The sequence below is a fragment of the Talpa occidentalis genome, unplaced genomic scaffold (genome assembly GCF_014898055.3).
Source record: "Talpa occidentalis isolate TD23 unplaced genomic scaffold, MPIMG_talOcc4v2.1 talOcc4.15, whole genome shotgun sequence".
NCBI classification, from domain to species: Eukaryota; Metazoa; Chordata; class Mammalia; order Eulipotyphla; family Talpidae; genus Talpa; species Talpa occidentalis.
The window spans coordinates 1,867,952-1,882,898 of NW_023601543.1; the positions used below are offsets into that span (position 1 = coordinate 1,867,952).

Genomic DNA, 14,947 nt, shown 5'->3' on the forward strand with positions numbered 1-14,947 from the left:
TTTCTAACAGCAGGCTGACAGCTCCAGCAACGGGAAGCAAACAAGATGGCCTTCAGGAGATGAATGGACAAAGCGTGCAAGCCTTGCAATGGAGAGCTACTCGTCAGTTAAAAAATGATCCATGATGTGTGGAAAGACAGGGATGAATCTTAAACGCATATCACTAAGTTAATGAAGACAGCTGGAGAAGGTTAGAGAGGGTATGATTCCCTCTTATGACATTCTGGAAAGGGGAGATCACGGACAGGGCAGACATAGGAAAAGTTGAAATACTTTAAGTGTAGGGGATTTATTAGCGCAGTGAGGCCACGCTGGATGACGCTGATGGTGTGAACATGCCAGCTTTTGTCAGAGAAAAGGAACTTGAAAGCACAAAGAGTAAATCTTAATGTATGAAAAGGTGAAAATAATTAATTTAGGAGGCCAAGAAATGGCATGATGGAATGCAGCGTGTGGCAGCATATTCCAGCTGCACTGAAGTGATTAAAAACCTCCCTGAAAGGTAGGAGGGGGAATTTGTGGCTCTAAGTAACTTGGGAAATAAACGTAAGACTGAAGTCAGAAAGAATCACGCACAGGTGCTGTACACTAGTGGGCACAGCTGTCTCTCACAAGTCCAGGCCGGCCACTCTGAAGCCACCATACATGTTGCACATGTCAGTATTTATAGGTATGTGATGCACGCAGGTTAAGAGGCACATCTCATTGGCCCATAAGTAACCGACAAGTGGTCTGGAAGTAACAACCCAGCAGCAACGAGCACTGCAGTCCAGGTCGCTGCAAACCATCATCCAATAAAAGGAATGAGGGGTCCCTGGAGAAATGGCTGATTCTAGGACCAAGGCAGGAAATACAGGAAATGAGCCGGAGGTACCTTGTGGCATCAGGAAGGGAGCGTTGAAGAGCGTGCTAAGGGACACCACAAGCGTTGCCTTCAACAAAACCAATGCTATGGGCAACTGGAGAGGACGCAAATTTGAGGCATTTATTTTTTCAAAAAAAAAATGCAAGGAAAAAGAGCTAATGGGAGGAGTTATAGATGAAAAAAAAAAAAGACTTAAGGTACATCGAAGGCAATTGCGGTGATTAACTCCTATTTGAACACAGATTCAAAGACAGTGAATTCTTAAAGATTTGTATTGAAGTAACACTGGCTTCCAACATTCTGTAAGTTTCACACTTGTCTATCCTACACCTTGGTCACCACCAGGACACTCGCTCCATCCACCACCTTCCAATGGAGCCCCCAGACCCATTTTACCTGACCCAGTGGTCACCCCTATTCTGTTCTCATACTATAAAGAAACAAAGCAAGCAAAACAAAAGCAAAGAAACGTTTTTTTAAAAGTATACGTCTGCCAGGTAAACATTAAAAAAAGCTGGGCATTTGATTATAACTTAAACGTTTAGTAAAGATAATTACTTTGGATTTATATTTCATAAAATGGTCCTGAGCTTTTATAAATGCTTATGAAATATTTAGAAATAGAAGGGTACGTTGTGTTGGACATGCTCCAAATTATTCCAGTGGGAGAGATGGGGGAAGATGAGGGTAAAACAGGAACCAGATTGTATTGAAAATTGTTGCTGCCATGTATCAGGGACACTGGGCTCATTATACTATTCTCTTCATTGTTGTAGATGTTTGATAATTACTGTAATAAAACATTTTATTGTATATATCACGCTGTTAAATCTGAACCCAAATTAATTTGACCACTTAAAAGTTTAATCAAATAAACCAAAACTATTCAAAACACAAACCACCATCAAAGCAGTTTTGGAGACCAGTTCTACCAAGGAGTCCAGAAAAAACAAATTACCATCTTATATTAACTCTTCCAAAGCGTACACACAAAATAGACAACGATTCCACCCATTCTTCCAGGCCGGTGCCTGGTGAAGATCCCCAAGGGCCTGTGATGGAACACAGGATGAGACCCCTCCCGGCCCCCCCCAAAAGATCACTTGCCCCCCACCCCCACCCCGGACTCCCTCACATACTAGCAAATATTCTAAATAATAGCATAGTCAGTATAGCAGTGAATTAAGTGAACAAGCTGTGGACGAAGAATAAAAATATGTGCTTCATTAGGAAATACTTTCAATTATAATTTCCCAGACAAATTAGAGGAGAAAAAACACTTCACATTAATGGATACACAACAAGCTCTTGAAAAAGAATCAACCTAAGATTTGGTAAAAGAATAGTAAAGTAACACTAGGCCAGAACTTCAATTTCCTGACGTCTACAGCAAGCACTTTTAGATGTGAAATGTCAGGAGAATTTCCTTTAAAGCCAGGGGGTAGACAACACAAAAACACCTGTGGTCTCGCCTCTACTGGGCAAAACTGCACTCGAACCCAGAGCGCCACGGATAGCAACGTAAGACACGGATATGGCAAAGACAGATAACATCAGGCAGCAGCACTATTATCTATAAAATATCCATAAAATATCCAATATTATCTGTTTCAAAGGAATGGGTATGTGGAATATTCTAATGAGTGAGACCCTTGCCACATAAAAGCAATCATTAGAACATTTAATGGAAAATACCCCATTCACAATAGCAACAAAGTCCAGAAACTACCTTGATAGAAGACTAACAAGAATGTACAAGATTCTAACTGAGGCAAATGTGAAAGTTTGCGGACAGAGTTTCCTGAAAGTCCCCAACAGAGCAGTAAAACATATTCATTAACAGAAAACAGGATATGATCAATGTAGGAAGTCTCCTTAAATTAGAGATTTGGTGCCTTACCTGTGAGATGCTGAGATGACCATCAGGTTCAGACTGCTGGCTTCCGCTTGCAAAATCCACTCGCAGTCACTGCAGGAGGGAAATCGGTGACAAATCTCAAGGGAACATGGAGCCCCCGAAGGCGTCTGGTGGCGCTAGTGCGTGGGGAGGGGAGTGGGAGCAGAGGGCAGGTGGGGGCCTGGCGGCTGCAGGGAGACGGGTGACAAGATGGGCAAAAGGAAAGTTTTTTAAAGTTCTGCCCAACTTGACTGCACAGATGGAGGCGGCCCGCAGACCTCAGGGCCGGGGCCGGGTGACGCTGGGACGGGGGAAGATGGCGCTGTGGCAGCATCTGGCCTGGAGTTCGTGCTAATGACCACCTGAAACCACTTTTGGGTATTAACATCAAAAAGCAAATGCAGAACAGCCTTGAACAGTCTGAAAGCAGAGAAAACCACTTTAGTCACACAAACAAAGAGTAATTTAGCTTATTTTGCAAGACTAACTTGACCTGGGTCATCTCTTGCTAATGCGTTTTGCTTAGGATTTCATAAGCAAAGCAAATTGCTTCCCAAAGTTAATAGGAAGTAACCACTAATCAATTTCCTATGATTTAAGAAAGTTCTAATCTTATAACCAATCACTGTGAGGAAGAAACAGTCACTGCCAGGATCCTTGTTGTAAGCTGCTTTACAGCAACGTACCCCTGAGCCTCACTCCAGGATTTGGTGGGGGTCTCCCCAGTTGGTGTGTGCACAATAAGCTTCTAATTTCTACTTTGATGCCTCGTTGGTTTTACATCTATTATTTATGACCTGTTTACACATCATGGCAGCTTAAGTGGAATCTGGTGAAGATCTCCAACGGCCTGTGAGCAAATAGGCCAGTGAGCAAACAGGGCTGGACTCAGAGTCCACTGGCTGCAGTTGGCGGGTAAATCTCTCTTGGATCCAAACCCTGTTCTGACTTTCTTGCTGTGTGCCTGTTTCGCTTGTTGAAGTTTCTTGGTAAGCCACCCGACTCTGCTCAAAAGCGGGAAGACATGTGACTCCTGTTAAAAAACAGGGCCCTCACAGTTAAGACCAAATGAGCTCCACCTGGCTTAAAGCACGTTCTCACCTCCCTCAAAAGCTCCTGCTGCTCGCTGGCGTGCCCGCCGTCCTCCAGAGTTCTGTGCCTTTGTAGAAAATGGGTGAGCTCTGGGATAACAGGGAGTCACAGAGGCCACTCCGAGGAACCTCTCAAGGCTCCTTGTCTAGAGCAGACCTCAAACCTCTCAGACACGATGGGATGTGGCCTCTGATTGCTCTGCAAAAGCTTTAACGGGCAAAACGACTCCAAACAAGGCTCTAGAAGGGAAGGATCCTTACAGCATGTAAATACTTTCGTTAAGAAACTTGGTTGTCTCTATCAAAAGGACATTTTTAAAAGAATATTGGTCTGTTCTTAACAAGAAACTAGGAACAAAAGTTTTAAATTTACCTTTAATGTAACCTAATTTGGAAACAAGATTCTGGAGCTTAACAAAAATTTTTCCTGTTCTTTACATTGTGTCAGTCACATCTTCGATTACTTCAAAAAAAAAAATGAAGTCTCCTTTATTAAAAGAGCTGTTTGTTTCTTATAAGCATGTAACTGTATTTGCCTCTGAAACCTTTTAATTTATGGTTTTAAAATGCATTTCTTTTAATTTATGGCTGAATGGATAACTAAGAAGGATTTCACAGTGAACTGTGTCCTATTTCAACAAGTGGTTTAAACCTTTTGATATTTTGGACAAACTTCCCCCAAATTGAATTTTGAATGAAGTTTTGTTTTCTGACCTCTGAACTAACTTTGGGAGTTTTCCAGAGGGTCCCTGAATGTCTCAAAAGATTTGTTCTCCTTATAAAATAGAGCCGTTAAACTTATCAGGCATATTTGATATATTACATTATATGGAAAGCACTGTTAAAGAAGAACAGATGCTAAACTTTCTTTAGGCTCTATTTTTATAAAATGTTAATGTGTTCCAAAAATTGTGTGAAGTTCCCAAAAATCTGATATGTTTTCGTATCATTATTAGTCATAATTCTAGTTGTTTTAAAATGTATGCACAGAAATAACCAAATTTCTTTATCACTTGCATTATGGTAAACTTGCCGGATCTTTAACCATGGCCATTTTTAAGTCTCTTGTCATTTACAGTTATTATTTTACTGTGATGCTTTTGCAAAAGTGTTTCTGAAAAGTACTTCATCTTCAAATAGATTCCTGGGAAAGATTTTGACAAATATATTTGATAACTTTAAGACTATAACACTGAACTGGGTTAAGAATTTCTAAAACTTTAAAGGAAAACTAATTCATAAAGCTGCTCGCCCAAGATGAAGCAAAACAAGGATTAATTACAGGGGGTTCAATGAACTAATGAAGAGAATAATTTATGACTTCATTGTAAATACTACTGTTAATGTTTTGTTTTCCAAATTTAAAGGACCTTTTTTCTCTCTTTTCAGCTTTCTATAATTTATAATAATTTGGTAAGGTGTACTCTGGTAAACAAAAATTGAAAAAACATTTATCTTTTTCTCTCTTCCTGATCCTGTTGTCTTTGGGGTTTAATCTACCTGTAAATTTCAGAGACGTCACCGCACGTCGTGTATACACAGCTGCTGCTTCGTGGGCCACTCAGGAAGTTCAAAGAACACCTGCTGACATCAAGACAGTCAAACTGCAACCCAGGAAAACCCATCAGACTGTAACTGCCATCCTTACCCACCATCTGGAGATGCTTCAAACTCAAATCTAGAACTCTTCCTGAATGGCTGCTTTCCATTCAGCTGAATGTAAAAACTGAATTTATAATCTGTCAAACTACTAGCCTTTGATTTCCTTTTGTTCCCACAGAAATACCTCTTGTTAAGTTACATGATTGCTCACAACATAAAAAGGCCTAAATTAGGTGGAAACTCACCTCCTCCAGAAATAAAACATCCTCAACGTTCATCCTGTTCCGAGTAATCATGGGGATATGTGATTAATAACACAATGTGTGGTGCCTATGTAAATAACTCAGAAAAGAACTGTTTTCAAACTTCAATTATACATTATCCAATACAAAAAATAACTTAGGAAGGTAAAAGCTGAATCTGATTATAGCTCAAATGAGCTATTTCATCAGTTAAATCATGGTTCTTGGGAAGCTCAGCTTCAAGACATTTTTCAGTCCCCAACTAGTGTTCGTCTTCTACTCATCATCTGAAGCTCTGTGATGTGTTCTCTCTTCCTAAGGACTTCCAGCCATTGTAGGCAGTCACTCCCACCAAGTGGCGTCCATCAGGACCTGATGGCTGCATGGAATCAACAATAACCATAGAAATGACAATGGCACTGCCTGGCCCTTCCGGCTGATGACTCAGGGAGAGGAACCGACGGATTGATTCCTTGACGTGACCATTAACCTGCAGCCAAGAATGAATGCTTGTAGGGTAAGGAAAAATGTCAGGCTTTTCTGCCCTCCCGCCATCAGGATAGATGATGGATCCTGGCAGTCCTGAATGCATGCCTGATGGCGGCACCTGGACTAGGGTGTGGGCATAGGTAGATGGGATTCACCTGGGCTAAGACTGGCTTTTAAGGGGGGGCATCACGGGGACGCCAGCAGAAGCCGAGAGAGAAGCAAGAGAAGCAGAAGCTGAGAGAAGGCCGGAGAGCCCAGATAGAGTGAAGACTTGCTGGGGGCTGGGAGGCCTGCCAGCCTCCCGGCCCCCCGGCACCCTTACCTGCTGTGTACCAGGTAAATCCCAATAAAAAGACCTGCAAAAAGCCACTAAGGACTCTGACTCCTCCTTTACCCGGTCTGCTGGATCATAGGAAGCCTGCTCAGTGGTCATTCCTGATCCTACAATGCTGCACCACCTGGTCATAGTCTCAGCCTCAGCATATGGCTGAAAGGTGAGAATTTTTAAAATCAAAACCAAAAGATCAGCCTTGAACATTCCCTGAGCAGACTAAACCAGTTCAGCCAGACAAGCAAAGCTTAATTTAGCTTATTTGCAAGACTGTCTTGACCTGGGTCATTTCTTGCCTCTGGAAATCATAAGCAAAACTTAAACTGTTTACCAAAATTGATATGAGGTAACCATAACCAATTTTCTATAATATAAGAGAAGTCTGATAACCAATCACTACGAAGAAGAAATAGTCACTGTCTTCTCACCAGAAGCTGCTTAATATCAACATACCCCGAACCTCATTCCAGGTTCGGTGCAAGTGCTCCTGGTTCGTAAATACTCTGTCTTGTCGGTGTGTGCACAATAAGCTCTTTTACTAATTTAGTGTTTCAGTGACTCATTGGCATTCTTTTATTTCTGAAATTTGGGCAGGTGCCCGAGAGCTGACCTTTCAAAGTATTTGAAGTGGCGCAGCGGTTGAGCACTGGGTTGCGAAGCTGCCTCCGGCCTCTGCCGCGCCGGTTCGATCCCCGGCTGCTCCCCGGCCACCGGCGAGGGTCCCACATGGCGCGCAGACCTCTCCTGCCGCCCGCTGCTCCCCTCAGCAGTGTACGTCGGTCCTTCTGCCTGCTCTGCTCCCCGCTCTGGCTCTGGTGGATTCTCTCACCCTCCCGCGCTTCTGACTGTACCCAGTGCTTGTATAAACAAACAAATAAATAAAACATGCCTCTGTTTAAAAAAAAAAAAAAAGATTAAAAAAATGGAAAATGGTGTGGAAATATCAGGGTGACCCACGCATAGTAAGTGTACGGGTACGTATTCCCTTCATGGACACACACACAGCACACTTAGTAGAGATGTGAAATGCCATTTGTTACTAGCGTGCGGGTTGAGAGAGCAAGCGCCGCTCTCCGTACCGCAGTGTCAGAGCACCTCGAAACAGCAGGGCCTCCCCCGATGCTGCGCTCGGCGTTTTGGAACAATGTTTCCAAGGCCTTGGCGACGGGAAGCGCCGCCTCCAACGGCTGCCGCTCCTCTGCCCTCTGGTCGCGGCTGGCCCGCGTGGCAGCTCCGACTCAAGCGTCCGGGGCCCAGTCCTTCCCCGCCCGGGTGAGTGCGCAGGGCTGGGCGGGAGGCAGCCTGCCGGGCTAAGGCTTACTCAAGGGCCGCCGCCAAGGGAGGGGGCCCCGAGTGAGGGCCAGGGGGGGCGCCGGCCCAGCACACCCCAAGGGCCCAGCTCCGGCCCTGCTTCTGGCCCGGGAGACCCTGAGAGCGCGTCAGCCGAGCGCCCTGTTTCTGCCTGGGGTTTTCCGCCCAGTCGGGCCTAGGCCTCGGGGGTGGGGGTGCTGGGGTGGAGTAGAAAGGCGTCCCGGGGACCTCGGGAGTCGAGGGAAGGAGCCTGTGCCGGCGCAGGCGGGACCCTGGGCCTCAGAACAGAGGGTCCTGAGCACCCCCCCCCCGCCCCCTGGGTCACTCTGGAGGGTCCCGGGAAGACGCGGCCAGAGCCATGGCCGCAGCCGTGGGGGGGCGGGGCCCCCAGGAGGGGACGGCCTGGGCTGGGAGCTGCCGTCACACGGCAGAGGGGCGCCCAGGCCCGCCAGCGGGCGAGGGGAGGCCCGAGGGCCACCGAGCCTCCAGGACGCAGGCCCCGCGCCAGGCCCCGCGCCGCCCCTGCCGTCCGGGCCGGGAAGCCCCGCGCGGCGGCGCGGCCGGATGTCGCCTTCCCTCACTTCCGCCCGCCGGGCCCGGGGGTGCAACGTGGCTGGCTGGCGGCGCCCCCTCTCCGGCCCACGGGGGGCGGAGTCCGGGGCCTGCCCGGCCTGAAGGTAAGAAAGGCGCCTCGGCCGGGACGGAGGGGCTCCTGAGCCCCAGAACAGAGGAGGCCCCTCAGAAGCCCGTCCGACGTAGCTCCCCGAGGGGGGCTCCTCGCCTTTGCGCTCGGGAGGCCGAAGGCGGTGGGGTTTTACTCCGACGGACACGGAGTGAGGCCGGCAGAGGACACTCAGCGGAGGGAGGACACTCAGGAGTCAGGGAGTGGCCCATGAGGGAGGAATTCGCGGGGCTTCTGCTTCAGAAGAAGCGCCTCACAGAAACGGCCCCACTTCCGCCTGCAGCTCGGAGGCGCCAGGCTGCGCTGTCCAGAAGGCGCCCTCCGTTAGGCCGGGAGGGGTGTCTCAGGAGGCGAGAGCCTCGGATGGCTCAGCAAGGGGGCGCGGGCTCCCCAGACCTTGCCACCTGTTACCGCGAGAATCTGAGGGCGGCCGGGGTGACCCTGAACTCCAGAACGCAGCCAGCCCGTCTTCCCCCCGCCCGTGCTATCTGCTTTGGGAGCCCCTGAGCTTGTGTGGCCTGCGGTAACCCTCGCTTCTGTCTCAGGGGCCTCGGGGGCCAGGAGCCTGGTCTGAGGGGCAGCATTAGCCGAACAGAGGGTGGAGTCCAAGATCTTGCCAGAAGCCTGGGTGAGGACCCCGAGAGAGGCTTAAAGGTATCCCCACCCCAGAACACAGAGGGGGACCACCGAAATCCCCTCCTGCCTCTCTGGCAGAGACCCCAGGAAGGACTTTCAGTCCGAGGCACCCCTTCATTTCCTGGGGGGTGTCAGGGAAATCAAGTCTGAGAGGGCCGACTCAGGTCAGCCCAGCGAGGGTTGTGGGCCTTGCCAGGCACCAAGGTGAGCCCCCGGAGGTAAGACTCCACCCCCACCCACCCCAGAGAAATAAACCTTCTGGGCCCTTGTTGGCCCTGTGAGGCTCCAAGGCATGGCCGCCCGCTGTGTTGAGGGCGTTTCCATTTGAGCTTTCTGGGGGGCAGGGCGGGAGGGCCGGGCACCGGCCCAAGAGAGGCAGCTCAGGGCCGCAGAGGGGGAGTCTCGGGACTCGGGGTATGGACGGAGGGGACTCCTCCCGACAGAGCAGCGCAGGCTGAATCCCAACTCCGCTTTGCCACCTCGGTCAGCCACGAGAGGACGCGGAACACGGTGGCAGCGCGCACCCTCCTTCCTCCACTGGTGGTTCATGACGCTTAGATTTTCATGTCAACGAAGGTGGCCCCAGCTCGCCAGAGGGAATTATTTTTGACCCTCTCAGGTAGCAAAGGTGGGACCAAGGGGACGCAACCATTCCAGGACACGTGACCTCCCAGAGTTCAGCCGCATCTTGCTGTCCCCTCTGGGACGCCCTGGGCAGGTGTGACCAGATGTGGGGCCCCCTCACCTCCTGCCGTCTAGTCTCAGGCTGTGCAGTCTTGATCTGAGAGTGTTGCGTCAGGCCAGCGGAGGGCTGGGGCCCAGGCCCTGCCAGGGGAAAGGTGAGAACCCTGAGTGAGCACAGAGAGCAGCACCCGCCCCAGAACAGGGGGACCTCGCAGAGCCTGGCCCATCCCTCCTGTCACCTCTGGAGGCCCAGACATGTGCTTGCTGCCTACATCCCGAGGTGCCTCTTCCTTTCTTCTCCCAGGGGCTCCAGGACCCTGGAGGTGAAGGCCGTGGTCTGAGGCACGCAGCTCAGGTGACAGCAGGTGAAGCCCAGACACCACCGGCGTCAAGGTGAGGTGCCCACCCAAAATGTAGATCTGTGAGTGCCCCCTGCTCAGAACAAAGAGGACCCCACATGTCCAGCCACTCCCCGCCCCACCCTGAGGAGGCGCCATCTCTCATCCTTACTTCTGAGAAGCTTTGGGCTGTTCGGTAGGGCATCGCCCTGTGAGGCCCAAGGGCACCCCTAACAGGAGGCCGTTAAGTCGCCTTTCGGGACCGCCAAGGGAGCACTTCTCAGCCGGGGCTGCTCGTGTCCTCTCTCCCCCAGGCCCGTGGGACCCGTCGGTCCGCACGCCTGCCGGCTGCTCCGAGGCCACACGCGTCGTCATGCCTCGACCTTCGAAGCGACGGCGCTACCTGCTTGAGGAAGAGCAGTCCCAGAGCCAGGCCCAAGGCCTGGGGGGTGTGCAGGCTCCCGAGGCCGAGGAGGAGGAAGCGTCCTCCTCCTCCACCTGCTCCTCCTCGTTCCCGTCCTCCTCCTCTTCCTCGTGCTACCCTCTCTTCTCTAGCACCCCGGAGGAGATGAGTGCTCCTGGGACACCCAGTCCGTCCCAGAGCCCTCGTGGCGCCTGCCCCGCCACTGCCGCCGCGGCCTCTGCTCTGGAGAGCCCAGCCCAGGAGGTGAGCGCCGCCAGCCAAGGGGAGGAGGGTCCCAGCACCTCGGCGCAGGCCATGCAGGCCGCTGCGGCCACTTCCAAGGATGCGGTTGATGATGAGAAGGTGGCTGACCTGGTGCAGTTCCTGCTCCTCAAGTTTCGCACCCAGGAGCCGACCAGCCAGGCCGAGATGCTGAGGGAAATCCTCGGCGGCGACGAGGAGCACTTCCCTGACATCTTCAGCCACGCCTGCGAGTGCATGCAGCTGGTCTTTGGCCTTGACGTAAAGGAAGTGGACCCCCAAGACCACTCCTACGTCCTGGTCAACACCCTCGGCCTCAGCTATGACGCGATGCTGTGTGTTGGGCAGAACGTGCCCAAGACGGGCATCCTGGTTCTTATTTTGAGCATAATCTTCATCAAAGGCAACAGTGCCCCTGAGGAGGAGATCTGGGGAGCCCTGGAGGTGATGGGGGTGTTTGCCGGGGTGGAGCACTTCATCTTTGGGGAACCCAGGGAGCTCCTCACCGAAGTGTGGGTGCAGGAGCAGTACCTGGAGTACCGGCAGGTGCCCGGCAGTGATCCCGCCCGCTACGAGTTCCTGTGGGGCCCCAGGGCTCACACGGAGACCACCAAGATGAAAGTCTTGGAGTTTTTAGCCAGAGTCGATGGGAGTGACCCCATATCCTTCCCACTGTGGTATGAGGAGGCTTTGAGAGATCAGGTAGTGCAAGCTCAGACCAGCATCACCAGCTCCCCAGATGACCCCGCTGGCATGGCTGGCGTGAGTTCCAGTGCTAGGGCAAGTTCCAGTGCCAGTGCCATTTCCAGTGCCGGGACCAGTTCTAGTGTCGGGGCAAGTCCCAGTGCCAGTCCCAGTGCCAGCGCCAGTCCCAGTGCCAGGGTGAGTTCCAGTGCCGGGGCCAGTTCCAGTGTTGGCGTTAGTTCCAGTGCTGGGGCCATTGCCAGTGCCCGGGCCAGTCCCGGCACCAGTCCCAGTGCCGGCGTCAGTTCCAGTGCCGGGGTCAGTCTCAGTGCCGGGGCCAGTCCCAGTGCCGGTGCCAGTCCCAGTGTTGGGGCCAGTTCCAGTGCTAGGGTGAGTTCCAGTGCTGGCGCCATATCCAGTGCTGGCGCCATATCCAGTGCTGGGGCCAGTTCTAGTGTTGGCGTGAGTTCCAGTGCAGGAGCCAGTTCCAGTGTTGGCGTGAGTTCCAGTGCCGGGGCCATTTCCAGTGCTGGGACCAGTCCCAGTGCCGGCGCCAGTTCCAGTGCTGGGGTGAGTTCCAGTGCTGGCGCCATTTCCAGTGCCGGGGCCAGTTCCAGTGTTGGCGTGAGTTCCAGTGCCGAGGCCATTCCCAGTGCCAGGGCCAGTCCCAGTGCCATGGCCAGTTCCAGTGCAAGGGCGAGTTCCAGCACTGGCACCATATCCAGTGCTGAGGCCAGCTCCAGTGTTGTGAGTTCCAGTGTCAGTTCCAGTGCTGGCACCAGTCCCAGTTTTGGCGTGAGTTCCAGTGCTGGCGCCAGTTCCATTGCCAGGGCCAGTTCCAGTGCCGGGTCCAGTTCCAGTGCTGGCGCCAGTCCCAGTGCCGGGGCCAGTGGCTTCTGGCCCGAGTGAGTGGGGAGCAGGTCCTCCATGGTGTGGCCCAACTCGGCCAGAGGGTCAGCGAGGCTGAGCCATGGGGAAGCATCTTGGGGTTCCTGTTCCATAGGGGTGACTAAGAAATTTATCTTGAGGTTATTTTGTTCTGTATTTTAAAATGTTACTTTAGCTAGAAAGCTGACTGGCTTCCGAACCTGCATTTATGAGTGACATTGGTCACGCGTTTGTTGCTGCTAATAGAGTTTCAGAGTTTCGCTGTTTTGTAAAACAAATCGGGAAACCTTCCATTTTATCTGTAGTCTGTGACAAAATAACAAGGCCTTGGAATAGTCATTTCCTGGAGATGTGGACGATTTAGCTGTCATGGATGGGGTCTAGAAATAGAGGAATAAAACAGAAGAGAGTTAGTTCTTGGTCTCTTTCCTTTATGTTGTTCTGTAAAAGTAAAGAGCACATGTGTCTGTGCTTTGCTCGGGTCATTCAAGAGGGAGAGATGAACGTGGTAAAGAAGCCCCTGCTTGTGGCCAGCCCTGCCCATGCCAGCCCCGAGCCTCTGCTCCTTGGAAGCACTAGGAACGTGGAAGGTCCCAGGGCGACACAAGGACAGAAAATGCACCCCACCCCACAGAGGGCAGGTGTGGGAGCCACAGACATAGGCGCAAGATGGTGAGACGTCCCCCAAGAGATAGAGTCAGGGCCTCCCCTGGTGGCGCAGTGGTTGAGTGCTGGCCACCGGCGAGGGTCCCACATGACGCGACAGACCTCTCCTGCCGTGCCCACTGCTCCCCTCAGCAGTGTATTTCGTCAGTCTGCCTGTTCTGTTCCCTGCTCTGGCTCTGGTGAATCCTTTCACCCTCCCGCTCTTCTGACTGTACCCAGTGCTTGTATAAATAAATAAATAAATAAATAAATAAATAAATAAATAAATAAATAAATAAATCTTTTAAAATAAATAAATAAATCTTTAAAAAGAGAGACAGTCAGGAGGGCAGGGGCGGGGCCCTGGGGGAGAGAAGTCAGGGTAAAGGCCCCTCCCGGGGCAGCTTGGGGCCTTGGGGCCTGCAGTCCTCTGGCGGGTGACTGCCCTCATGTGGGGTGACTGCCGCCATGTGGGGGGAGGGGGAGGCTCTCAGATGCCGTGTCTTAGAGATGGAGCAAAACCTCCACAGAAAATCTCGGGCAGCTGCTTTAGGGCGGCGGGGGAATCTGCAGGCGGGGCGGGCCGTGACCGGGCCCCGCACCCTGGTCCAGAGGCGCTGCACAGCCCAGGAGCCCGGTGCTGTGACCCGTCCCCTGCCCGGGCTTCCTGAGAAACGGGGAATCGCCATGAGGGAGGCCCAGAAGTCACAGCCACGCACCCTTCCCCGGGCCTGGGAGAGCCGGAGCTGACGCCACAGCAGCGCGTGTTGAGTTGGTCCCCGGCATGTGATTTAGCTAACGCTAAGCAGTGCTCAGAGGGGGTTGGGGGGGGGGTGTGTGAAGGAAAGTGGTGGTTTGGGTGGAAGAGCAGCTGGGAGTGAGGGAGCTGGTCCTGGACTCAAGTTCTAGGACATGCATCCAGCGAGGGAATGTGCCCCATCTCCCCACTAAGTCTCCAGCCTGTCAGAGGGAGAATTTTCTGCGTGTTATGGATGAGCTTACCATGAGTAGTCAAGGTCTATGTCTTCCTCCTAAGTGATAGATGAGGAATGACCAGGGACATTACCAGAGAGCAAACATCTCCAGAGGCTGTATTCCCCCAAACATGCATCGCCCATGAGGTGAAAATGGTTTCTTGGTAGATGGTGTTCACTCTAATTAAAAACAAAAAAAGAATTACCCAGCATTTTACTGTTTTTTGTCTATGTACCTACCCCATAGCAAAAATGACCATCCTGAGCATGCCTAACAACACCTGTACGTCACATGCAGGTGCGTTCAGTCACATGGGCAGCTCACAGGCTCATGCAGGTGCTCTCAAAGGGACGTACAGAGCAGGCTACTGAGTGAAGGTGGAAAGCCTCTGCTGGGGTATCTTAGAGGATCCCTTGAAAATTACATGTGATTGTGTGTTTGAAAGCACCTATCACATAGTAGGTGTCTGAATCAGAAGAAAGTTGGAGAATAGAAGGCAGATTTGGCCCTCTCTGAAATTCCTCCAGGAAAGGAAGGTTGTTGTCCTAACAAATTGTAATTGCTTTTTGTGGCGCGCTACTATCTTGAGTATATGGGAGAGAGCTCATGCTCTGACACGTGTCTTGTATTTCTCCCCTTTTGTGGGCACGTGGAAAGACTACATGTCACCCCCCCCCCGGCAATTAGGAAAGGTCGTGTGACGACCCCTTGTCACCGAGACATGGGCAGAAGCACACACTTGTCTGTCAGATCCAGCATTTGAGAGGCTGTATGCCTCTTCTGCGTTCTGGTCCTTGAGTTACCAGCAAACATGGCAACCCGGGTTGAGATGGGACAACTGGGTCACTTGATGACCGAGATTCCCTGCCCAGCTGCGTCAGAATTACACCCCCCACACAAAATGTACGTTGACATTTAAATTT

General features: G+C 51.6%; 1 protein-coding gene and 1 long non-coding RNA gene across 6 annotated transcripts in view; one reads left to right on the plus strand and one right to left on the minus strand.

Annotated features, from left to right (window-relative positions):
* The window catches only part of LOC129145848 (uncharacterized), a 44,465-nt gene extending 41,508 nt beyond the window's left edge, over positions 1-2,957 (minus strand). Inside the window, exon 1 of the long non-coding RNA XR_008551951.1 lies at positions 2,766-2,957. This is a non-coding gene — a long non-coding RNA (uncharacterized LOC129145848). The remainder of the gene's footprint in view (positions 1-2,765) is intronic.
* A 4,812-nt stretch (positions 2,958-7,769) lies between these two features.
* On the plus strand, positions 7,770-13,285 carry LOC119246490 (melanoma-associated antigen 10-like). 5 transcript variants are annotated; one of them, XM_037512852.2, is made up of 4 exons: positions 7,770-7,789; positions 9,056-9,164; positions 10,135-10,223; positions 10,483-13,285. In XM_037512852.2, the coding sequence occupies exon 4, from the start codon at positions 10,542-10,544 to the stop codon at positions 12,423-12,425; it is 1,884 nt and encodes a 627-aa protein (XP_037368749.1). In that variant the 5' UTR covers positions 7,770-7,789; positions 9,056-9,164; positions 10,135-10,223; positions 10,483-10,541; the 3' UTR covers positions 12,426-13,285. The 5 variants fall into 5 exon arrangements, with proteins under 5 accessions (XP_037368749.1, XP_037368751.1, XP_054551880.1 ...); XM_037512854.2 differs by lacking the exon at positions 7,770-7,789 and adding an exon at positions 8,464-8,505; XM_054695905.1 differs by lacking the exon at positions 7,770-7,789 and adding an exon at positions 8,464-8,505 and having other exon boundaries at positions 9,056-9,138.
* The last annotated feature ends 1,662 nt before the right edge of the window (positions 13,286-14,947 follow it).